Raw genomic sequence first — 27,441 nt, 5'->3', positions numbered from 1 at the left:
AGTATAACCAAGGTAAGCAGCCTCGAGGTGCAAACTGGGCCACCTAGATTTGCATTTCCTAATGTCTTCTGCAAAACTGCATATCTTAGTACTTGCTGTAACAGGCATGGCCCCTATCACTGCAGGGATGCTGCAAATCTGACATGAATTTTTTTCATGACTTCACTGTATCTGCTGCGTCAAATATAGACATTTTATGGGGCAGAGCCTCACTTGAAAGTTTGCAGCAAGGAACACAGTATGAGAACTTCTATGAAACTTTTATGTTACTTTTGAGGTAGGCAGGGCTGGAACATCTGATAGTCCTAGGTTTAAGTACTAGAAACTTTCTTCTGATACTAGCACTTGGCAGAACACATGCCTTTTTGGACATAGTTAATAGGATCATGGTTCCTGGTGTTACACTGCCCTGAAGCAAACCCATCCCTGTGGGGAAACTGTTACTGCTCTGCTTTTCCTGCTCCTGCTCTACTCAGCCAAGACTGCACTGCAGAGGGATAGTGTGTGTATGTGTGTATGTTTGCACCAGGTACTGGGGAGACCTCTGCTATTCAGAATCAGTAAATGAGTTGACAGGAAGATGAATGACAAGGTGACAAGGTTGTGGGGTAATAAAAATAAAAGCTGACTGTGAAGTTACACTGAGTGATGCTACTGTGACCAGCCCGACAATAAAAGGGCATCTGAAATTCTGTGCATCCAGTGAAAAACAAAGCTACATAATTGTTGGCTCCAAACTAGTACTGCTGTTGAGGTGAGAGGGCTTGTAGTCACTGAGGAGTTGCATGAAAGCAGCAAACAGCATAGAAGAGTTGGAAAACAGGAGCCCTTCCACAGCATCCTGTGGCACAATAATACTTGTCAGGACTATGGCTTTCTGTACTTCCTAATTGGACGGGGGGTTGAGGACACTCAAGGTTCAAAAAAAAAAATGATATAGTATGGAATTGGGATAATCTAAAATTGTTCCTTTAGCTTTCATGTGCAGTCATGTGATGCTTTCTGATGGATATGCAAATCCAGCACAGTTAAAAAGTCTGGGAAATAAAAATCTCAAAACTAAACTCACTAGCAAGTGTATCATTTTACTTAGCATTACTCTAACTTTGTGAATAATGAGCTAATGGAAGGCTGGATTCCTAATCTGAAGTCTCTCTTTAAACTCTCCTACAGTATTATTAAACAATTTTTGTGGATCCTACTCTACCCTTTCTCAGCATCTCCATGTCCTTCTTTTTAACAGATGTGCCATGAGGTCTTGCAAAACAACTTGGGTTTTACGATTACTTAAATGAAGTCATGCATAATACTGCAATAGACAAAATACTCCTAAAATTATATAGAGCATAAGTAGCAGGAAAAAACTTGCTTCAGATTAAGCATGCCTTTTAGAAGTTTTGTAAGAAGATATGGTTTTTAATGTTCACAATCAACGTCTTACAAATCATGCATTTTTTGTACTGAAAAAATCCACAATGATTACGTGCAGTGAGTTCCTTTCAAGAGTAAACAAAACAATGCTATTTGTTTGCCCAATTTTTATTCTTTTATAAATCATAATATTAACTCCACAACACTTTTCGATTCATTGAGCATAGATTCCAAACAGTGCAGTTGGCTGGCAGCTAGTATGCTGTTTTCCTTAAGCACCAAAGTAACAGCAGGGACAAGTGATGCTTGTTGATCGGAGACACAAGAGTGTATTTCTAGAAGAATTACTCTAAAATGTACAGAAATTTTAGTTGGAAAAGGGCATAATGCTGACAATGTCTTAACTGATTTTAAATGCCTTTAGAGGGAAGATCTCACAAATTTAAGTAGTGTTCAAAGAGCAAAACAAAAATGTAAACTTAGTAGAGACTTGAAACTTTGTGCTACATGATCTTTCCAAATGACAGTTTAAATTACACTGAATGAAGCATTAGTAATGCTGACAAGGCTGTGCAATTGCTTATTGTGCATATCTGTTACATGAAGGCTTAGCCTTGGAAAACTAGAGAGGATTTCTCTTCTTTAGGGAAATAAACATGCATGAAGTAGAGTTTAAAAAGTTTAATGAACTGATAAAGCAAAATCAAACACTGTGTCAACTTTTATACTAAATTGAAATAATATATTAAATATAAAGCAAGTATAAATGTGTAAGAAAAATGGGAAACATACTATTGCATATTTATAAAAAAGTATCAGAAGCCAACCTGTTTGTCTTGCAAGAAATTATATTTAGAAGGCTAAAATCATTTATATATATATCAAATCTATGAATATAACAATAGATAGGAACAGTATATAAATATGGCATCTTTAAATATTTACATATATATGGAAACTAGTCAAAGTGGTGCTATAAGAAGGAAATGTCTGTTATAAAAGTGAGATTACAAATTTTGCATACATCCATCTGCATTACACGATTAATTTTCCACTTGCATCTTCCATAAACTAATTAACAACTTTAAAATTATCATTGCATAGACTTGAAAAATATTACCTAATTCTGCATTCCACCTCACAGTAAAAACTACCAGGATAATGATACAAAAATAGTAAAGAACAGTAGCCAGCTGTACTGCCCTTCAAAGTTTAGTCCCTGACTTCTTGCTCTTAGGAACAAGAAAGACATTACCATCTGTAGTTTGCTGCAGTGAATATTCACTAGGAGAGTAAGGCTTTCCGTCCTCATCACGTAGCATGCTGAAGACCTCGAGGTATAAGGTGGTTAGTTGCTTTTTTATTTGGCGGAGGCTCCTGTCATGCTCTCCTTTTTCCTTAAGCAATTTCTCTTTCTCATCTTTTAGGTGAGTCAAGTCTTGTGTCAGTTCCACTATATTTTCCAGTTTTCTTTTACGGCAATTTTGAGCAGCCACTTTGTTCTTGCCTCTCCTCCGTATATCTCGAATAAGTGTGAGCTGGGCTTCATTGAACTGCTCCTTAGACATCATTTCATTGAAGTCCTCAACAGGGAGATTGATAATTTTTTCAACAGGAAAAGGGATCTGCAGAGCTTTTGCTCTTTGCTCATCTCTTGTGAGATGAGCTTCAAGGCGGCTTGAAGGTTTATCTTTTGTGAACGGAGCTTCGGGGTAGCCGGGAGCAGCAGGGGGTTCTTTCTTTGGTGTCTTTGTACATGGCAAACTTGGTGTTTGAGTGTTTGGCCCCATGGAAGAAAACACTTGATCCTGGAATTGCATAGAGTGCACACTAGCATTGCTCTGCAGCACGCTTCCAGGAGCACTATCCATGTCTTCCATTTCAGAATCACTACAACCCAAAGTCTTATCTCCATAGGCAGATGATTCCACAGAGTGTTCAGGCGATGCTATACTAGAACTTGCATTCAGTGAAATACCAGAGTCAGAGTCATTACATTCTGGTCCGGTCCCTGAGAGGTTGCCATTAAAAGCTTTACACAGTGAGAAGTAAGAAAGATCAATAGGTTCACTCAGAACCTCAGCAAGGGATTGACTGATAGCGTTTGTCGTTGCTGCGTCACCGTTCGCCTTTGTATCGATAAAGGTGGTGTAGAAATCCTCACAGAAATCAGAGTTTGAAGAGGACGTGTCATTTAAAGAGTTTACACTCAGCTGGCTGGTGTCTTCTGGTGGCAAAATGCTGGAAAAGGGGCCCTCAATGCTATCCAGGAAATCAGGACCACAGTTAACATCCTTTTTCATCACACGTAATGAGCTGCAGTAATGACAGCTGTTGTGCGTCTCTGTTGGCTTGGTTGCAGGGTTGGTGATTGTGCTCACCTCAGCCAGGTTATCATTTTCAATGTTAAGACACTAGATGGGAAATGCAAGGGAGAAGTTGAGAAACACATCTCCAATTGATAAACTCGTTTTCTATAACCTCCAAACATTAAATATTTTAGCAATCAGCACGCACATAAAAGGGGTATTACAACACTGCTGTAATCCAGATGACTACAGCACACTTGTACTATGGAGAGGCAATCTAGGAAGATGACAGATATCAAAACAAGAGCACAAAGCAACTTGTTCTGGACAAAGCCATTTAGATAAAGAGAGTAGAACATCTCAAACTAAGAGCAAGTTGCTGAAGAGACCCATTGCAATGCTTTAGGGAAGATCCATGGAGAGCTCCTGTTCTGGTAATTGCTAGTGTGGATGCTGGAGCTGCCAGGTCTGAACTTCTCACAAGCACCACTGCTAGGAACGGCACGAGTACAGTAAATGTGAAATTCCTGAATGAGACTTAATGAGCATTACTAGCAAGCAATTACTTTTAGGACTCTTAGTTTCATGTTATGTTTCCTCAAAACCAAGATTCAGCAGCTGTTCAGCACAGAGAAATGTAATTCTTGGTGAACTAAGAGTACTTAACACGAAACCTGGCAAACAACTTGCCTTTTAGTTAAGCTGGCTAACACCAGTGTGAGCATCAGACTGATGGGCTTTCACTGGCTACAAGATCAACGTTCTTTCCAATGGAGTGGAAGTTCTTAACTGAAGCTGAAAGAAGCAGGCCTGCTGTCCCCAAGGAATGAGGCAACTACCAAAATGATTCTGTTTCTCTTAATAACAGGACCCACACACTGATTATTTAACCAGAGGTTGTTCAAGGCTTAAGCTAAGGTTTTCAATGTGAGAGCTCTGTTTTTCCATTTCTCTAAACTTAATTTCTAAAAGACAATGCCCTCAGTTTAATTATCTCACCTTTTTTCCCCCAGAAAATTATTCAATTACTATTCAGAATTACTCCAAGATTCTTTTGTTTTGGTTTCTTAATGTTTTTTCACCATCACTGCTCCCTCTTCACAGCCAATTTCCTTTGCCACTTACATGGGGCTTTTAAGCCTACCACAGTAATAAGGTTAGGAAACTAGAAAAAAATTTGAAAAATATAAAAGGACAAAGGAAAAAGGCAGAGTGGCAGAAAAAACACAATTCCTACAAATTTTCACTTTATTTTTTGAAATATGATTTGGATTTACGGGCATTCTACCTAGCAATCATCTCTTGTATTGATAGCATAAAGTGGAGCAGCATAGTGCTGGAGCATGGTGACATTCTACAGTAGCATATTTGAAAATAAATTTATTCTCATTTATAGTCAAATCTAAAGAAAATATAAATAAAAATATAAGGATAGGATTAAAAAAACCCTACATATCCTCTGTATTAGCAAAGTGACTTTTTTGTTCCTTTGGAATATCGAATTTTGTACATTATATAAGTAGTTCTTACTGAACACATATAGGCAGCATTTATATAAACATACCTGACTCTTCTATGTACCTAAATACACATTCTATTATCAGCTTTAAAAAACCTCTTCCTTAGATGAAAATTGAATGCAAAAGTAACCATAAATGATTCACACAATCAGACACTGCAAAAAAAAAAAAATTTACAGTGCTTGTGAAAACAATTCCTGTTGTAGATCCATAATTGAGAAGTGTCCATTTTTAAGCAGCTGAAATTTTAACGATGTAATAACGCTGCAATAAGTTGCATATAGAGGCAAACAATGACTTGCTAAACATGAGGAAGTTCTGTTTGAGAAGTTAGAGTGTGCTTTATTAAGGCCTATCCATAAACAACTCATTTCCTTCTTTGTACAGGTTTTTCAAGACATTATTTTTGAAAAAGTTAAAGCTTAAATTGAGTTACAGGCACCCTATAGGTGTAGAATCCAACACAGCAGTCATAGTCACCATCTGTTCAGACGCTATTGTACTGCCTTCTCCAAAATACCACAGTTTTCCAAAATACCATGCTTCATTTTTCAGGTTCTTATCACACTAACCTGTAACTCTGGGAGGGACAATAATTCTTCCCAAACTTGCTCTATGTTCTGCATATTCTCTGCATCAGTGGGTGGAACTAGATCAGGTGATTCAGGTGGCTGAGTCTGATCAGAGGAAAGGAAGGCTGTGTTGCTATCAATCTGAGCAGGAACCAATGACTGAAATGCAGCTGAAGAAACCTGAAATAAAATAAAATAAAATAAAAATTAAAAAGCCAAACAAAACAACAATAACAAAAAACCCCACCACACAAAAACTCCACTCAAAAAAACCAGATTTGCATTTCCAAAGCAAAAATCTAGCTTTTAGAGTTTTACTGTTTCTGCAGAACAGACAGGTATTTCCTAAGAAAAGCATTTTTGTAAACAATAGATAATATCAAAATATTCCCATGAAAGGTGTTTTCATATTAAGGAAAGAAATGGGGAGGGGGAAAAATCTAGAAACTGGCTGGTGAAGGGCCTATCCTTACACAAATAGTCTGGGTCAGCAGATGGAAATAAATCAACTTGAAGGCACTAATCCAGAGAGCTGTGCTGAGCTCACTGTCAGAAACTGAGCAGCCCATGACCGCTGTGTGCAGGACTTGGTGTGGCTGCACCAGCTGGCCTGACACACCGAGCCCTGGCTGCAGGACTTGGAAGCGGGAGGAACACAGGAGTACCAACCACTCCACTCCCTCCAAACACAGCACTAGTTCAAGCCTACCACACTGCTTTATTCCAGCTGGAACCAGCTTGAGGAGAAAACTCCAATCAGACCACAAATTAGTATTATGCTGAAGACGAATCTCAGAAGAGATATGAGACTGACCCCGTAGACGACCACCCACGAAATTGCTGTATTGATCATTTTTACCTCATTCTCATCTATAAATGGGAATGCTTCTGCCAAGAGCTGCATGCAGTCATCAAAGGACAAGGCCTCTGCTTCTGGTTTGAAGGCTCTGTGGTCTAAATAGGAAAGTTATGAAAAAAGGTCACTGCATCTTTGAATAACTGAAGAATCTTCCATTACAGTAACACATGCAAATTAATTTTAGGCAGCCACTAGCATTATGCCTTTCTGTGAATGGAAAAAGGGTTAAACACGCTCACAAACACATATTGGAGTTTACCTGCGAAAAAACAACTGGTGGCTCAGTATTTTCTGACTGAATGCACTGAGCTGGCTGCACAGGAACAAATTCACCTGTCTCTTCGTCTAATTCCAGCTGAGCCAGCAAGGCTTTCTCCTGCTCTTTTTGCAACTGTTCTTGTCTCTCCTTTTCAAGTTTCTTCTGTTTTTCGAGCTCATACTCCTTCTGTCGTTGACTAAAATCAAAAACTTCACGTCTTGCCCCAAGGTCTATATCTTGCCTCCAAAGGATGTCAATCAAGTTCATGTCCTGTAACAGAAATGCTTTTTTTAAGCAAGTGTCCTCCCCATCAGAACTGGTTTAGAACAATAGCAAAGCTTCTAACCTCTGTGTCAAATGGGTGGGCTCACGTAACTGAGTCCTATTCTCTTAATCCTACAAAATTATTGAAATAAAATATGGCTCTATATGACCTTCCTGAGGTGTGTGAACTGATGGTTTGGTTTCTGTGGCCCACACACAGGCTCGTGGAAACCAAGAATTTATTACATTTGGTAAGGTATTACAGGAATTAGCTAGAGGATTAATATATTATTTTTTTTAACTTATAGAAAACATTAAGCTATAGAATGAATTGTGTCACATTAAGAAAGTCTTTTTAAGGGAAAGAAGAGAAATTGAAAAGTTTGACCATGTAAATTTTTTTTCACGTGATCTTGTAAAACTGTAAAAGCTGACTAAAAACATGATGGCAGCTTTCTGAAGTAACTAAAATAGCCATACTGCAAAATGTATTTTAAAATATTTATGTTCCATCCTGGTATTAACCTTAAAGATCAGCAGAACAGAGCTTCAGAGTTGGAGGATAATGTGGTTTCAAAGGCACCAAGTGATGTAACATCACTGTAGCACTAAACACAATTATTAAGACTATTATTGAAAAATTGTAATTTAAATCTTAGATGTTCTAGATGTGGTTGGTTTGGAGTAGCTGAATATAAACAGTGCTCAAAGGGGTTCAAATACAGTTAATCAGTTGGGCTCTGGTTCATCAGAGACTCCATCATTATCAGACAGCTAACAATGACCTAAATTTCTTGGAAATCAGCTACCCCTTGCATCTGTAGTGTTTCAGAAGACAAATTCAGTTGCTATTTATGAAAAAGCAATAGGTTAATACTACTTGCTTTGGCTACAATTACTTTTAATTTATTGCATCAGGGGGTTTTTTGGAGGCTGAGGGACAAGAGGGTTAGTGCATTGTTTTGGTTTTTTACTGTTCAAATATTCAATATTTTTAAAGTCGAGACCATTTTCTTTATAACACTCAAAACTTATCAATATGTATGTCTGTTGATACAGAATTTTAATACTTGGTAGCCACATTTCTCAGATGGTAAGTGCCAAGCATTTATCTGGTGCCTGGAAGTTTGGATTTTACGTCATGTTTCATTATGCAGAAAATTACCCTTTGGGGCAGCACATAAAAATAACGTTCAATGTTGGGCATCCTCACCAGACTAACACACTACAAATAATACACCAAACAGTGCATTTCATTTAAACAGAACCTATCTGATTCACTTAGCAGCTCTACACCCAAGATACAATTTTTTTGCCATCATATCAAATTAAAACATTCCCTTATCTCTAAAGGTTATTTTCAAATAAAGAAGCAAAATAACCTGAATGTCAACTCATGCTGCCATTCAAAACAATCACTTATATACAACAGTTATGGCAAAAAGCTTTAGGGAAAGTCCACATTTCAACAAACCAATTCAGTTCTCTCATTTCTTTATTAAAAATTCTGTACCATTAGCACTCATATCTACCTATGGCAGGAATGACTTATACTAATTACTAAAAAAAAAATCTCTTTTTAATAAAATTGGGTAGTTACATAAAATATATGGGTGTAACACAATGCAGGCACTCCCAAATCTAAAAAACCAAACATTTAATATACCTTACTGGGAGAGACCAAACTCAGCTTTAATGGCCAGCAATGAAGAAGCTGAAATAATTACAGTGGCTACCCAAGACAATGTTTGGTCTTTCCAGATTGGCAGAGTAAAATGAACTAATTAAGTTCTGCAGTAATTGGAGATATTGCAATATGGTACAGCTTCATTAAGGGCCAGTAGTTTACCAGCTGCTCACTGTCTCCTGCAGCAGCAGATCCAAAACTGTTTCCTAGTCTCTGAGCATTTGCAATATGTTCTGGATAAAACTGCAGGATCTGGATTTTAGGGCTCACTTCTGAATTATTCATTTACAAAGCAACATTAAAAATGTGAATCAAAAGATGTGTGTATATAATGCACAAAGCTGTGAATTAAGAGAGCTGTTTTCCTCCATGAGTTGTAACACACTGCAGCACAAAAATATCAGAATTGGTGCTCAATTTCAGTTTAAATCATGTAAAACAAAAGTGAACAGAAAAAAAGAGCTACAGAAGGCAAAACACATTTTCATTAGGAAGAAAATTCACGTAGCCTTAGTGCAAAAACTTATGGCACAGCTATTACTTCTTTCAGCCATTCTACTGGCAATATTCATTATCAAAGTTAAGTAGCTTCGGGTGCTGCCTCAGTTGTGGGATGAGATCTCTCCAAAGACACCAGCTGACCAAATAAATTGCTGTGGCTGTACAGCACTGCCTCTGTGTGTGCGTAGCAGTCAATTCAGCAAGCAGGATTCTTTTTTGAATGAATGTTTCCATACTTATCAGGATTGCCAGGATCTTGAGCTGTTGTTTGACAACTGTGACAGCACTGATTGGCTCCTGTCACTATTTTTAAAGGGACCATATTTAGGCCAATGTCTTATCTCTGGCAAAAGGCTGAGCTTTGCCAAACAGCCTACCCTGATGTGCTCTACCCTGGAGAGTGATGCTTCTTGGGAGCATCTTTATTTATTCTATGTAGTTGTTGTATTTGTGGCACTAAAAACCAAAAGCATGGGTTGTTTTGTTGCCTGTTGTTGGGGGTTTTTTTATTATCACCATGTAATTGGAAAGGAGCCCTCCTATTTTCAATTTGAAAAGTTCTACATAAATACAGCAATATTAGCCTTAACTTTGAATAACAATTCAAGTAGTTACATCTCAGCCTTAAATAGACTACATGGAAGAAGTGTTCTTCTGGTCAGTATGCTGATACATAGTATCAAACAGCACACTGATTTAAATATTAACCTGCCATTTAACACTTATCTATAATTTCAGCCAAGGCTTTTAGTAATACTGCCCTTTTTAAGAAAAAAAATACTCTAGGCATTAGTCCAAAGCCTCAGGTCAAAGTTAACGGAGTCAACATTGACCAGTGATTCATTAAGGAGTGAGTCACAACCACCAGCATAAAGTAATGGCAAAGAACTCTTAAAAAAACTTTCAGTCTAAAGCAAACATTTTGCAATACTGTTCCTTCAGCCTCCCCTCAACCTTCCTCTTTAAATTATTTCTCTGCATTGTTGAACAGCATCACACACATACACACAGGTATCCACACAGGCAGGCACTCTAAGTTTATCAGTGAAGCATTTTTCTCCTTCTACTGGGAAAGCATCCCAAAAGTAACTGTGTATTTGATGTCTGGAGTGTTTAAACTAAAGCTATTAAAAGGTGTTTTTCTTCTTGCCTGTGCAAGGGCTACCTGCTGATTTTTAGTTGCCTCAACATGATGTGCTGTTTTCAGAAAGACTCATTTGAAGGGACAAGTGAGCACAGATTGGCATCTAAACTGGAACACGTGCACAGAGAGTCCTGTGAAAGACTCATCTGACCCAGGGCTTGTTGCTGCCCTTCAGAGCCATGCTAACCACTTCCCTTAATATCACACATTTACTGCAAAGGCACCGGCCTCATGTGACAGACTCCACAAGCGCCCACTTGTTCTTTCCTCCGTTGTGCAACTCCGTGAATTGCATCAGAGGAAACGATGGCTTTGGCAGAGCCAGGAGGCCGCAGGACGAGCCAGGCCTCCCCTGGAGGAGGAAGGGCCTGCGCCCAGGAGGGATTGCAGCCACAATGCTTCCCCCTCGCCTCTAGAGCTGAACACCAACACCTACACTGAGGGGAAATACATTACAGTATTCAACATGGGTATTACTGTTGTCCAACATTTTTAACTTCTGGGAGAATAATATGGGTTTAATATTTTCCCCAAGCAGACAGTAATTTAATTTTGGTTATATTTTCTTCATAACTTTGTAGGCAGAAAAAGAACTTTTCAACAGACGACATGCTTTGCTTTCCCATGATCCATGTGAGCAGGAGGTGCCTTGTACTGATGGTTTGATTTTTCTGTTCATTTAGTGATATGCTCTTCCAATCACATTGATAGCTTAGTTTGGACATATAAAGGCACTTTTAATAAGATAAACATAAATGTTAAACAATTCACATTAAGCCACCATCTGGCCCCCAATGGAAATTTTCATGTTTTGGATTTACATATCAGCATTTGCCATCTGGGCAAAGTCTGTTATACATTTTATGAGAAAATCTCTGACTACATTGTAAAGTTTGACAATTAACTCTTATTGCTCCTAAGCAAACATTTGCAGAAGGGTAAACAAAGGAAAGCGACCCTGTTTTCATGTTACTTTCATAGACTGACTTTTGTGCTTTAAACAAAATGTTAATCTTTTGTTTTATTCCTGTCTCATTTATCTGACTGGTTTTGGTGTTGTATGGAATATAATCCATTTACAGGTAGCACTGGTAGAATGGAAACGATCCAGCAGCCCAAGTGTCAGCAGAGAAACAATCTGTTATCTCAGACAGCACCTTCAACCCATTACTAGCTATCCCCTTGATACAGAGCACATTGTGGGGTTTGTGCATTCACTTCTTAAAGTCCTGCCTTTTGCAACATAAACTGGGATAACACTAGCAGAACCGCTCACTAGACAAGGATTTATTTTCCTCTCCCATGATCTGTTAGCATCTAACCCCAAAGAGACAGATGATTTCACATGCCAGTATGAGTCAGTGAAAGAGGAACAGAAACGATGGCTATTGCATCCAGCAAGGAGCTCAGACCAGCATCCCATGAGGAGCAGGAAAGCACTCCTATACCTTTCTCACAGAAACAGACATGGCAAAATATCCTTCAATTCTTATTTCTTTTCCAGAAAGCAAATGAATGAATGAAAAGCACCTTACATTTTTGCTTTATTCAAAAAAAAAGGTGTAGGAAATGAGGATCAAGGACCTGAGATAGTCCAAGGCAAAAATGAAAAAGAGGCCATAAAGTAATAAAGCAAGTGCAAGAGGAGCTGGACACATCTCACCACTTAAGAAAAGCACAGTGGAAGCAACAACTGTATGTCTTCCCCTCATTATTTGCTGGAGGAACCGATCTTGTTCAAGTAGTTTTTAAGAATTATTTACAAATCATGTAATTTTTTCAGATGATCTCTGTCATCATAACTAGTGGTTGGTTTTCTAAATCTTTTTCAAGGTAAGTTACTTAATTACAACTTAGAATTACAGAAAAGAATCCTGGACACATAAGTCTCATGCTTGAGAGAAAGCATAGAAAGCAGATGAAGTTAGCCCAACATCAAAACTTTTTAAAAACAATTGAGAAGAATGGAGAAAAGGGAATGGCAGAAGTTATCTGCACTGCAAGGCAGAGGGTTACCATAGCAAATTTAGATGCCTGAATTTAGGGTTTGGAAGCGTGACAGAACAGACAGCTGTCAAACAAAGCCATGTGACAGCAACCTGTGATTTGTGAATACACAAGGTCAAATCCCCGACTGCCCTGCGGAGCTGTCTGCTTCACCACATCCTTCACCAAGACCCTCCAGGCAATCAAGGAGCAAACACAGTGCTTTTGAGTTTAATGGGGTGTCTTTTTTCTGTCTTTCATACCTGTGCCACTTACTAATGGTGTGACCAGACTCACACTAAACCAGTATGTTTTAACACTACACCAGCCTGCTTCTGCTCCTTGATGCCCATTTGCCCTTCCTGGCCCTAAAGTCTTTGGATGCCTGCATCAGGAAACACTTTTTAAGCCCTGGCAGGCTAACTTAACTAAGAAAGGACTCTTTTAAGAGTTGAAAAGCCCTAGCTTTAAAGAACTGATGTTGCAAGAGAATTTCCACTTCATGTCTACATAAATAAGACTGTTAAAATATGCTGTCCATGCTGACCATGTGTCTTTGGACATTCTGCTGCCTCAAGAGAGACAGATAAGATCAGTTCCTGAAATGTTAAGTGTGTGTAGGCCAATTTCTATTTTCTCCTAACATACATCTCGTATTTCAGACTGTACCTCCCACTGTATTCCAGCATGCTCTCCTAATAAATGCCAAATTGTCAGGATCTACTCTTATAAATTAGATTAGTGGAATAATTCCTTGGCTGGATTGTCCAGCATTCTTAAGAAAGCTTCGCTACAAGCCTTGTCTGGGCAATACTCTGACAAAAATGTGGAGAGGCTCTGCCTGGCTGGAAGTACAATTCTGGATACCACTCACCCACTCTTCCAACCCTCACACCAGAAACATCTCCTCTGAGCGGTGGATGACTTATGTATTTCACCTGAAGCAGCACCTTCCAGGAATGGTATCAACAAAGGTCTGTAAAGCTCTCAACACAATGATTTTCTTACATACACCCTATGGCAAGCAAACTTTCCAAACTGCCAGGGAAAGAATATACCTTGTATATTTCTCCAATAATAGTGAAAAGACAAGTTTAAGCCTGAAGAGCATAAAATGAGCAAGAATGTAACTGCAATAAAAAATAGCTGTTGTAGGCTGTTTATGGTCATTAATGTACTAACTTTATTTCAGTTCCAAAACCTGCAAAATCCTAATGCTAACAGTAAGCAAGACCATAGCAGGTAGAGAAAAACACCTTCATCAGAAAGACAGCAAAGAAAAGAAAAAGGAACGACATAAAGCAGTTTACTTTTTCACTTTGGCAAGTTTTCTCTTTTTCTGCAAAATCAATCAATCCCTACTTCCCTGCTACTCCTTAAAACATGGACTGTGTGCAAGAGCCTCACAGCACTCCCTTCCAGCCTGGGGCACAGCAGCAGGAGAGACATTCTCCTCTCTGGCTCATTAATCTCTGGAGTCAGAAATACATATAGATATCCTTTTCCCACCACATCTGGTCTGCCTTGAGGTGACCATTTATGGTACAACCGATCAGGGGATTCTTGCTCAGTGCTGCAGATCTTTTTGCAGAAGACAGAACATGAAACAATCTCAGATACTCCAGAAGTATCTGTGCTTTCTAAATTGTTTAATCAATACATAGTGTAGCAACCAACCAACCAACCAAAAAGACGGTCTCATCTGCACGGCTTACAGAAAGCAAAACCTTAATTCTGACACTGGCACTTATTTTCTTTGTCCAATACCGGATTTTTCCGAAGTTATCCTCTAGTATTGAGGATTAGATCTATCATGCATTGTATTTGCTCCAAATTCCCCTACTTTAGCTGAAAGGAAAAGACAGGGTAAGGTCTAACATGGTGAGCTACTGACAATGAATTTTTCTTGAATAAATTGAACTATGCCCATATTTTCAAGTGCTACCCTGACTGCTAAGAACAAGCCAAAAATGGCCAAGGGGGTCATGTCACTTCTTCAAACTTAGTCCTAAATCTCTTGACATCCCGGAGTGCCTTCTGAAACATCAGTATCCAAAGTAATGAATCGTACGTGTTTTCAGAACTTTGCCGTTTCACTTAGATGGGTTCTGTTCTTCTCTTTCCATTCTTAATTATATTGTGTTAATCCAATTTTCACTTTTCCACAGTGTATTTGGGTTGTAGTGTTATGGTCCTTTCTACTCAAAGTCTGATTCTCTGTTTCAGCTTAACAGAGCTATTTACTCTTTATCTTGCATCAGCAGCATTACAAAATTATTAAGTCAATAAGCACACAAGGTTAATATATATTCAAGTTACAATCTATTACACAAGTTGCACAATGAAATTAGGAGGCTGGCAAAAATACAGGATTGTTTTCTATGAGAGGGTTAGTCTGTCTATTTGTTTTTACATGCTTGATACATCAACAAAATACTACTGTGTTGCCTCAGCAAGTAAAGTGGGTGATTCTGTTGCGGTTGACTTTCTAGCTGTTGTCTAATCTCTATGTGCTGCACCACATAACTCCATTTTGAAAGGTATTCAAATAGCAGCCATCTCAGATAGACCAGCTTTTCCTGAAACGAGATAGACTTCTTAATGGCTTTATCTGTGCTTGATTTTCTTCCTCCCAAGTTAAAACTGCATCATAATACAATGGGCATTTATTGAATTTCATCATTTATACAATAAAAAATCCCTACATCTAAACAAATAATGTAAGTAAAATACTGATCTTTTAATGGTAGGAATACAAAAGCCTTTGTGTTCCAATTTATTTTCTATATTGAACCTACAGTACTTGGAAAACAGTTACCTGTTAAATGAGTATCTTCAAGCTATCCTGCAGTAGTCAGCCAGGTATGTCCTCTGTGTGGACATTGCCACAGGATACTCATTAGTTTATCCACAAGAGGACTTGTTTATAATAATGGCTCAGTCATCTGGGAAACATGATCCAGTTAAATTACAGCACATTCGTATGTCCAATGAAACAAATCAGGAAGCAAGAAAATATGAACATAGAAACAGAGGAAAGAACCGAACAAAACTGCAAATTACATTTATTAGGTTGTATTTACCTTGGGTTATAACCTATTATAGCCACTATTTTGATTTCACACTTTTTAGAAAAGCACGTTTCAAACCGAACAGGAAAACCGTGTATTTGTTTGAGGGTAAAAATATTCTCCAGGATTATTCAGAATCTTTCTTGTACCACACATTTTTACCACACTGGGATATTACTGTAAAGCCCCCATTTCTAGCTGGCATTTTGCTGATGGCTGGGCAAGTTACAGGGACGGGCACCAGATGGGTCATTACAGCCTGGACATGGAAACTGCTGTGCTCTAGTACTACAAGAAGCACGTTTCCACAAGTTCCACCTCACTGATCTCACAAGCAACTTACTTTGTTTTTGTTGTTTGTGGACAAACTACAGCAGTAAGCAACTAGAGTGTCTGGGTGGGTTAGAAAGCAATGAGGTTCACCACATGTCCTGCCAGCACACATCTACCAGCCCTCCTTCAGAAGCACAGACGTCTACCTGCTAAGGCTGCATCAAGGAAATTCCACACAAATCAGCCTAGAGCACAATCTTAAGCCTAAAAGCTTAAGAATATGGTTATATTGCAGGGAATAGCATTTGCTCCAGATATGGGCAGATCTGTGATGTGCCCACATCTGGCAGAGTACGTAGATACTCAGTTCCCACTGCAGTCTGTGGGGCACAGCTGTTAAAACACCTTCGTGAGTCAGTCTTGCAATTAATGTGCTCTTCTCACATACATAAATTCATATAGATAATGCTGGGAATTCAGTGTCAGTGCATAGTTCTGACTAAATAAGCAGGGTGAATTTTTTTGAGTGTTCAACTTCTAATACAATTAGAAAGATTATTTAGTTTCTAAAAGGAGAGAAAAAAACTGACCCAGAAATAAGGCCAAAATTACATTGCTGTTCAACTGGTCACCACCGGGCAGTACAGGACTATAACAGATTGGAGAAAGGGAGAGCCAGGGGCACTTTTTCACTGTGGTGACAGTATCTTTCCAAACAAGTAATCTATGGTTAAATGGTTTATTTGACAACATGAACAGCCTTCATTAGTGACATACTACAAAAAAGCTTCAGTCAATAATAATACCATTCATCTGTGCACTGATGACCAAAAACACTCTCCCTAAATTGACATGAAACATCACAGAAATCGTTATTTAATTTGCATGAAAGGACTTTGTATAGCTTTTCCCCTTCCTCTAGCCACACCATTATGTATGAGAGTTGTCTTTCCATAGAATGAGGCAAGGGTAGATTTTACTCATTGTCTTAAGCACTTGTAATTCACACATTTCTCAGCAAAAAGCAAGCCTCTAAAAGTCATCAGCCCCCACAAAGGTTTCAGGAAGCTCTTCCATGTGAAGGTCCTGTAAAGTTAAACAACTAAATCAGAAAGTTCAAGAAGCGCTAAGGTGTCAGTCATCCACATGTAAGTTATCATTTCTGTACACAATGACAGCTTTTACTTAAAAAAGGTAAGCCCACTGAGGAACTGAACAACAACTGGGTACAAAACTAAAGTTCTGTCTGTGTGATGCAATCCAGCCCTCACTTTTAAATTTATAAATTCTGAAAGTAAAGGGATCTAATTCATCTTCCAAGGCATAAATCAGAGTAGGTAAATGGTTTTATATTTCTTACCAAAGTAATTGTCAATATCCTCAAAAGAACAACAAAACTGCAAAATTCAACTACCAGTAATTGTGTCCTTCCATCTAAATCAAAAGCCTCCACTGCCCACCATTTCCCTTAGGTCTTCTTCCGTGTCTGTCCCCTTGGAGTATACAGGACACTCATAGCCCACACACCCAATTATCACAAGGATGTCTCTCTCAGCCTTCTGATTAAGTGGGTAGATGTACCTAAGAAATCAAGGCAGAGGCCATTCATTCCCTGACATGTGTCCCCTCATACACTTTACCAGCAGCACCTATGACAGCCAAAACACAACTATTTGCCACAAATAAAAGCATGTCAATATACCTTTTTCATCCACAAGCAGTAAACATACTGCAGGCTTCATAGTATTAAATACGAGGGGGAGGAAGGCATCCAGTTTGCAAGTATATTAAGTACACTATATTTAGAAGATCGTTTCTAAAATCAGCATTTATGGCTGATTTTTCTAGTAGAAGACATTACAGAATATTTTATTGCTTTCCAGATATAATTAGAATCAATTTGTTGAGCAAAAATGTTAAGATCACTTGTAAAATAAGAAAAATATGGAATGCAAAGGAAATGTCAGCTTTGGATCTTAACGCAGTTTTCTGTTGACCAAAACACTTTTCTTCCTTGTGCCTCAGTAAATACTTAGGAAAAAATGAGACTATAGCAAATTATCAGTAAAAAAATTGCAAGATTCTAAGGTTTTTCTATAACGCGGTTAATTCAGACACGGAAAGACAGATCCTGTTAGGGTAAATCACTGCCCATTGACTCAGCTATGAACTGTTAATTGTTATTACTAGTTACATTTTATAAGACCTTGTTCATCATCTCTGCCACACAGATCCACATTTTACCAAAAACTCCCATCCCAAGCTTCATTTTGTGTTTAAAATAATTCTACGGCTCTGACCTTAGTAACAGTTTTTCAGAATAATTTAAAGCACTCAACTGTTTCATTATTTAAGTGGCTTCCATTCTTCATTTTGCCAACAAAAAGAAACTTTGAGAGATGTCTAGACATGTGCACACTGTTTATCAGCTGAGCAAGGATTCCCAAGAGTGGTTGGTGCAGACTAGATTCCTGAAGTGGCAGATGATAAAGGATCACAAATCAAGCCATAAAACATTCCATGGCACTACAACATTTCACTGAGTCACAACTTATACTAATTGAAGAACTGACCTAATCATATTCTAGTTCAAATACTAAAACCAAAATAGAAAGCACAGTATCAGAAGTCACTGTGCTGTAATTCTCTGTTACAACCTACACATCTATGAGACACATAAATATCATGTGCATTTCCATAGCCAAAGAATTCAATTTAAATAATTAGGAAGACCAGCTGTTAGAAGTCACGGTTTAGTTTCAAACATAAAGTTCTGTTTTTCATATTATGCTATTTCACTAGCATTATTTTTTTTACTGACTTCCATTTTCATCCTTAGGTATCTTAAATCCTATTTGCTTCAAAAGTCTACTCAGATTTTTTTGATTTATTTTACAAATATCAGCGGGACAATCTTCCAGAAACTCCTCAGCTGACACAGATCTGCTGAAGACTAAGCTACAGTAGAAAAAAGTAAACCAAGTGTGAATGTAATTCAGTATTATAAAACAGAAAACATGTCCATGCATCTCACGTCAAATAATTCATAGCAGATTGCATCAGGGTCTATAGTACATTTGTTTCAAGGGCACTTAATGACTGTATTATCTGCACTGGTGCAGACTTATCAGTGACTACTTCTGTCATAGTGGTGAAGACAAGCATTAGTGTAACAAGCCGGGGTGGAATACTCGTACTGACACGTCTTGTATGACCTCTGCCACTACAGTCTCCCTGTTCTCCTTCCGGCCATGAAGCATCTGAAAAGCTCACCCATCTGAGCTGAGCTGCACCAACCTTCAGAGCCACCCACTCATCCCTGCCACCCTCTCCTGCCCATTGTTCTGCTACCCAGATGATTGTGTCATCTGGTCACATAACTGCACGCAATTTAACTGGAAATACCCTGATTTATAACAAAATTCATTCTTACCCAACAGCACATAACCCAAACAAACAGTTCCTAAGAGTAGAAAGAAGAAAGGATCAAGTGTCCACACCCAGATGCCCAGCTGCAGAGCAGACAGAAAAACTGGCCATCTTACATGGGAGCAGACTTGCATTGACCACGTGCTGCCTGGGAATTCTGAATGGGGATCTTCCAACAGCCCAAGCAGTACAGGAATTGCTCCACTCCAATTACAGCAATAGGTAGGAAGATATTAATTTTACCACAAGGGTTCAAACAAACAAAACCCCCCAGGATCTTTCTATCACAGCTCTTTACAACGAAATGGTGGTCATGACCTGACCAGGAAGCAAATCAAAGTCACAGCAGCTTTTCACATAACTCAGCTGTTGAAAAGTCACTGCTTCAACATTTTGTAGGTATTAATTTCAAACACAGCAAATAGACACACCCTTAATCATAAAACAAACCTGCTCTTAAAGGCACGCTATCAACCAAGCTCCTTCTGAGTCAATTTCCCAAGTACGAAAATTTTGTTTTCCAAGCTGTCTCCAGAAGTGGAATTTTTGTTATACTTACAAGAGACAGCATGTAAAATCAATACAGCAAACAGCAATAAAACTTTGAAACTGCAAGAGAGAGGTGGGGACAAGGAGCGAAAAGTTGATGTCTTTACATTTCATAGCAAAGCAGAAGATACTTCCTTAAAAGGTTTTAAAGAGATGGTTTCAAACTGGTCTTACATAACTTGTTGCTGCAACATCAGTCTTAAAGGAACTTTATTTTCCTTTCTCTTCTCTTTTTTAATAAAATTGCTCATAATAATATAATACTGCAGAAGTGAGACTAAAAGTCTTAAGACTGCAAGACGTACAAGGCTGGGTGGTGTCAACTCCCTCAGTACTGCAATAGCATTAACAACAAAGGTATACTTCTTGAAATGGTTTAGTTAACCTGTCAATTAACAGTCATTTACAGTAGCTTAAAAATATCTTTGCTAAAAATAAACACTATTTTATATTCCTTCTTCCCAGTATAAAAACCGCAACTAATCAGGCCAAATCAGAAATATGAACTGACATAATGAAAAACTTCAAGTGGATCTGTAGTGTATAAATTGCACTCACGTATTATTTCTCAGCTATACCCATCCTACTGGAGCTTTGCCAATGAATACTTGTGCTAGGGTTTAGCAATATACTACTGAGCAGGAGTTATACTCTGCTGATAAAATAATGCTAACTTGAGTAATTAGCACTCTTATTATCTCCTAATAGCTTGCTAAGATCTCTGTGAACAACGTATCAAAACACTTATTCTAGAGTGAATATTAACATAAAAATTAAAAGGCAAACACAAAGCCCATGTATCAACACATAACATTCAAAAATCAATGTGTCAGTTAAAGAAAGCAGAGCAAATACTTCACCAAGAATTCAAAATGGCAAAAGACAGATAACAGAAGATCCTTCATAGGATGTAGACAAATGCTCTTCTCCAAAGTAATGATTAAACACTTTTAAATTAAATATTAATTTGAGTAACCAAGCAGTCTGTAACAACAGCAAGTAAAGATAAATGTATGGTGCCAAATTAATATTTAATTTAAATGGATGGTTCTGAGAGACTTTGCTTCTATTTAAAATAGACACTTTGCTTCTATTTGAAACGTTGGCATACGCATGTCAAGGTAAAACTAATATTAAACGAAGAGAATCGGCTAGGGAATGTATTTTTTCATTTCCTTATTTTAAAAAGTTGTAAAGAAAAATTAAGAAATACGTATCTAAAAATCACTGAAACAAAAAAAATACCCAGAGACAGAGCTGTTCCTGCACTTGCTTCACAGAGCAGTAATACTGCTCTTATAGTTTAGAAAAACTTGAGTGCTATAAGAGCAATTGACTTCTTGCTGCTGCCAATTAATACGTGACTGTCACTGGCTTTGTTTTTCCCATACAGAAGGCAGTTATGGGGTAGGAAAGCTGAAAGTACACAATGCCTATCTTTACTTGAAATGTATTTGCCAGTATCTGTTTCAGATAAGCCTTCCATGGTTTTCAGCAGTTTTATCCACCACAGATAGCATTGCTGGCTTCAGTTCTTACCGGCTGGTTTAATTGTTTACCTCAATAAAACAAATATGCCATAAAAGTATTACAGTTGAACAGTCTTGAGCAGCATTTCAGTTCACTGTATATCAGTCACCCTTGGATAACACGAATTCAAAGCCATGACTTCCAACTCCTCCTCCATGATTTTTCATTGGTCTATATAACAAGACTTGCATAGGTAGCAGGCGAAGTGTTTTCAAAAGCCATTAAACTAGTTTATTGCTGAAAATGACTTATCTGACCACTGTGTCATATTCTTTCCCCTTCACCTAAAGCTGTATTCTGTGGTACAAAGTTTAACTTTGGTATAATATACTGTATCAGAAAACTGAACATATTTCAAACTCTTTCAAAAGTTCTCTAGGAATGTGCTATATTAAAATAATAGGTTACTTAGGGTTGGAATGAGATGAAGGCCAAGGCAAACTTTAACCAGGTGATTAACCTGGAGACTTTGCAGGACTTCTTGCTGGCTGCAACTCAAGCACTGCAACTCAAGCAGCAGGGGATTAATATTTAATTCATGCCCAAGAGGTTACTGCCTGGACTTGTACCACACCAGCCTCAGCCAAGACAATCACTGCAAATACATCACGCAAAGTGGCCTAATTTTAGTGAATGGTTTAGTCATTTTAAAGCATATCTTTATAATTGCAAGGGAGGGGAAAAAGAAGAAAGTAATGTTCGGGATACAAGAATCAATCTAATTCCTTCTTCCTGATGAACCACACATCCAGTGTTACCAGCAGGGGTACACCTGGCATCATTTACTGGCATCTTCAGCTGAACTTTCTGTATTATCTCTTTCTCCCCTAAGCTCACCCTTTTTTGAACCTCCAATTGACTATTTTCACTCTCCTTAAAAAGTCTACTGCATTGCAAAAATGTTCAATGACACATTCCAACAGCTTTTGCTGTTTTGGGTTTTCTTGGTTCTATTAAAGGACAAAATATAACAAAATTTTACAACTATATATGAAAAATTCAACTATAGTATGAATTGATTTTACTTAGAACAAATATTTCACGTAAGTCCTTCCACTTGTAGTTTTCCTCAACATCAGCTCACAAAGCCCAGCGTGTTCCACAAAGATATCACAGATTTTTTAAACAAAGTATGTTCAAGATGCTATTGCTATATTCATTTCAGTCAGGATCACAGAAATAGTACTATCTGTCAAACAGGTATCTTTCTGATTTGCAAATTTAAGAGGTAAAGAAAGTAAAAGAAACAAAAGGCTATTCAGATGCAACAACAGATACAATAATCTGACAGTTTTTCAGTAATTTCCTTGTCTTTCTGGACTATACATAACCTGTTGCATTCTTATTCTGGATGACTATTATACCATCTCTATTTTTTTAATTAAAAAAAGAAAAAAGTAAGAGACAAAGCCAAAATTTATTCTTACTCACGAACGTTATTGGGAAGTGTACACAAACTTTCCTAACCACCCACACAGTGCTATAAAAATGTCTCGAGTTCTTTAAAGCACAGAGAGCATCCAGCTGTCCTCTGCTTACACTGGATATTCTTTTTTGTTACAGTTTAGTCTCTTTCAAACATTTCCCAACAAACTTTCAAAGCCAAACTCTTCTCCAACTTCAAGTGCCATCAAACTTCTTCAAAGCTCAGATTTTCTGAGACAATTAACTTGCACTTCCATCGATTTCCAGTACAATTGTAAATTCTTAGCACATTTGAAAGAGAAACTACAGAACAGGATTCATATGATGGAGATTTACTACACTAACAATAACATCCAATTAGCTGTTTTCCTGAACAGATTGACATGATCAACTCCTACTAGACTACATTCATTTCAGCCAAACATACTACATATCTAACATTGGCTTAAACGAAAGATATTCTTTAGTGAGTTCTGAAGGAAAGAAAGCTCTACCAGTACAGCTCGATATCACAAGGTGAACACAGAACAACTGGGAGGGTCAAAATAAATCACTTCTACTTAAGAAAGTGGTTGTGATACTCTCTCATCTACTTCCTCCAAACTTATCCATCATTTTGATAGATAACAATACGCTCAGAAATGTGGAAGTTTTCTTATACTGAAATTTATCCACGTAGATACATAAATAGATATTTTTACAGATACCTTGATCAGATATTCCTATTCAACAAGGTTATTAAACCTCATTATCCAAAAAATCAACCAACTCAAAAAGCAATGACTTGTTGCCAGTCCTGAATGGTGTACTTCTTTGACTTGCCTGCAGAATCTACCTCATGTGGAAAAGACAGGCTATGGGAAATAAAAAATAAATCTACTCACTTGACAATCTAATGCAGCATGTCAAGTAAAAAAGTATGTGCAGTTCCTCATTAGAGCCCTTTACACTGAAGAGATCACACTTAATTGAGCTGGAGACTCTTCAGGACAGTTCTCTAGGTAGAAAAACCCTAACAGATACACTTACACGGACACTCAGTTACTGTCTGTTTTGCCAGTTGTCACAATCAGTCTTACTTCAGCCTAAGTGCAACCCACAACTTCATTTCTGTGTTGGAAAGGGAATTCTTTTTCCTCTCTTATCGTTGTGAGGCTTAAAACTTAGTAAGAGAGGAACTTGTTGAGCTTTTTTTTTTTTTTTTTACAAGGTTACAAGCAACCATTTCAATAACCTCAAATTTACTGAAGAGAACAGCTACTACCTCCTGCCTTTGTATGTGTGATTTGAAACATCGTGACACTTGTTCCACTGTACTTTTGTCTTGGATGGTCTGAAGTCCATGTTCCTCACATGTAATAGGCAACACTTCATTTCACCTCTGCATGCAGAGGTGCATCCTATTTCCAGACAGAGGTGCACAATAAGGGAATACCTTTTTCAAGAATATTGCAGGCAATAGCACTGCTAATTCTCACAGAAGTGTGTAGCAGAGGGTGGTGATTTTTTTACATTCTAGTTGAGGAGTTAGATCAGTCCCAGTCCTCCACACTCACCTGTACTGCTATGAGAATTGCTACCAGGCACATAGAAACTAGGAGCTTGTACTGTACTTGCACAAGTGCACAAATCCTTCCCCATCTGTTGGCTCGCAAAATCTGAGGGGCTAAATGAAGATTGTGCTCCCTGTTGCTCATTGTGAGAGAACATTTTATGGGAAAGGATACATACATAACTTTTCCATTTAATAAATACAATTAAAACTATATGTCAAAGATAATGATTATTTGCTATCTAAAGAACACAGTGCCTTTTCAGACTAGGTCTGTAAGAGAAGAAGCCAGCAGCTGCTGAACTCAGGAAAACTGCAACAGACGACTTGGTAGAAAAGGTTTGACAAAGCAGGCAAATGAGTAACAAAAGTAAGGTTTTGGGAACAGAAGTCACAGTTGATGGAGGAAGAAGGTAGAAAAGCAGGTACACAGGAATTGGTCTGTCAATGGTCCCTCAGGAATGATAACAGAAGTACCTCGATAATATAGGCAAAAACAAATTCACAGGGTATTTACATAGCACAGGCCAAGAAACTGATTTTTGCTACAGTATTTTCCAAGAAACCGAGAAGGAAGCAAAGTGGTCATGGCTGTGCCACACACAGCTAGAAAAACAGATGGGCCAAGCACAGCCTACGACGGAAAAGCAACTGTGTCCATTGAACAAAAAAAGGTATATCCAATACTGCTAAAGTGATATTACCTGTAGGAAATATCCACTTATATAACCTGAACAATGTTAAAAGAAACTCCACGGCATAGCATATATTGTACCAACCCACACTGGAAGATCATCAGAACACAAGAGTCTTAGTTTTGGAGCATTAAAAGAATTAGAACAGATCGAGGTGAAGTTTTAAGTATTACTTCTTTAAAGCTAACATTCTGTTGATAAGGTTTCCATTTAAAAGCCGAAGAAACACAAGATTATATAAAATTAAAATGGAGTTCGATTATGTTCTCAGTTATTCGCCCCGCTCTTGTGCAACTAGTCTGCAACACAACGGTTCAGAACTTCCCCGGGCTTCGAGAGAAGAGCTTTCTGAGCCACTAAGTACAAACCACGAACACTCCCGAGCCTCCAAGAGATGTGCCCTGACAGAGCCCACGGCCGGCCCGCCCCGCTGTGCCCGAGTCCCCGGAGGGGCGTTCCCAGCGCCCGGAGGTGCGAGGGGCGCACCGGCCGCAGCCCCGCACCGACACCCGGCCCGGGCTCCTCGGGCCGCCTGTGCAGGGCTGACCCCAACCCGTCCCAGGGCGCTGCGTCGTTGTGCAACAGCCCGGGGCGAGCCCGGGCTGCAGCGGCGAGACCCCGCGGTAACTCACCCGAGTGCGGAGCGGGAGCGCCCGGGCCCGTGGGGACAGCGACGCGCGGCTGCGCCCGGCTCAGCCAGCCCCTCCGGCGCCGCCCCGGCCGCTCTCTCGGGGGCGGCTCTAGCCCCTCTCGCCCTCCCGGCCCCTGCGCTCCCCAGGCTGCGGGCGCGGCTGCGGGCGGCCCAGGCTGACCCCGGCCCGGCCGCGGCGGCCCCGCCCCTACCGTGACTCAGCACGTCCGCGGGGGCGGGGCGCGCGTCACGCGCCCGGCGGAGCACGTGCGGCCGCCCCGCCCTCTCCCGGCACCGTCGGGGCTGGGCCGCGCTGCCCGCGGGGGGCGGCGGGTCCGGGGCACCCCCGGGCCGCGCTCACCTGTGCGGCGGGCGGCGGCTCGATCTCCATGGCGCGGGGCCGCGGCGCACGGCGCGGCCGGCACGGCGCGGCGGTGGCAGGCCCGACAGCGCCCGCCGCTTCGCTCCGGCGCTGTTTGGGGACGGGGCCGTGCCGGGCCGGCGGCCGCCCCCCCCCGCTCCGCCCCGGCCCGGCCGCGCAGCCACTCAGCGGCCGCGGGGCCCGCGGAGGCGGCGGCTTTCCCGGCAGCGGCGGCGGCCGCGTCGGGAAGTTAGTCCGCGCTCAGCCCCGCCGCCCGAGCCCCGATGCCGCGGCCCGCGGGCAGCCCCTGCTCGGGGTGTTCCCGGTGGGTGCGGGAGCCCCGTGCTCGGTGAGCTCGGCGCTGGAGCAGGGGGACGGCCGGGACGGCAGGACGCAGAGGGACAGCAGAGCCCCGGGATCAGCCCCGTGTGCGCTGGGCCGGGGAACACGAGCGAGCCACCGGACCGGCCAAAACAGAAATCAGGAGGTCTGAGACTCGGCACACACGAGTTGTTGGGAATTGGTAGCTCCGGGCGAGGTCCCTCTCAGAGCAGCAATGTCACTGGACCTGATAACATTTTGTCAACCTTTTGGCTTTTCCAGCTATTAAATATGCAACACGTATTAACAGCACATCACATCCACCAACACTTTCTATTACACCTACTGCTCAGGTGTAATAGAAAGCGCGTGCCAGAACATGCCTAAAAGTAGGGGGGGACGCTTTAGAGTGGACAAGCCAGGATCCCTACCCCGGTGTCAGTTGCCAAATAACTGGAGTGTCTTATCTTAAAGCACCTGTTGGTATTTAGTAAATGACATTATTCAGAGAGCTAGCTGGATTCCCCTTGAAAATACAAGCAGCAGTCAAATAGTTAATCAATTCAGTGCACTGAATACAGCTTTGAAAAGGGTCTGACCACTGCCATTGTGTATGTAGCCTGGGTGACAGTATGTTAGTATATACCTTTCAGATGATCCTTTGGTCATTTCTTGAACCCATTTTTGAGGGTACTTTCAAAGATCTAATAGAGCCAAATAGAGTGGAATTAGGACACTACCTATTCCTTTGCAGGTGCTTTACAGGTCTCTAACGCTGGTGCACTGGGCCTGCTTTGGGTATGCACAACAGCACAGCTGTTGGTGCACCTGGCAATTTAAACACAGCTGCAGTGAAAATCTCATTTTCAGTTTTGCCCTTCAAGGTACAAAAGTGTGATTTTATAACTTAAAAAACTGCACAACTGTATAAATTTGATAAATCTCTAATAATTAAATTCTTTGTGCCTTCATGTTGGAGGTGGATGTCTACCCAAAGATTTATATGAAATTGATATATCCCTTGGAAGGGAAAGGAAATTTAAGATTTCTTATATGCATATATGGTAACTGTACTAGATATAGTGGGAGCACTTGCCTTCCACAGAGCCACTAAACATATTACAGAGGTCTA

General features: G+C 39.9%; 1 protein-coding gene across 1 annotated transcript; it reads right to left on the bottom strand.

Moving 5' to 3' along the window:
- Window positions 1-1,400: 1,400 nt before the first annotated feature.
- Window positions 1,401-26,053, bottom strand: NFE2L2 (nuclear factor, erythroid 2 like 2). The gene is given in 6 exon segments (XM_032693682.1): window positions 1,401-3,785; window positions 5,773-5,952; window positions 6,632-6,714; window positions 6,717-6,726; window positions 6,891-7,160; window positions 25,989-26,053. Coding segments are annotated over 6 exon segments (1,782 nt in total). The 5' UTR covers window positions 26,019-26,053; the 3' UTR covers window positions 1,401-2,576.
- Window positions 26,054-27,441: the final 1,388 nt, after the last annotated feature.

Source organism: Chiroxiphia lanceolata, chromosome 7 (assembly GCF_009829145.1).
Source record: "Chiroxiphia lanceolata isolate bChiLan1 chromosome 7, bChiLan1.pri, whole genome shotgun sequence".
In the NCBI taxonomy this organism is placed as follows: Eukaryota; Metazoa; Chordata; class Aves; order Passeriformes; family Pipridae; genus Chiroxiphia; species Chiroxiphia lanceolata.
This window is presented reverse-complemented; position numbering and strand designations above follow the sequence as displayed.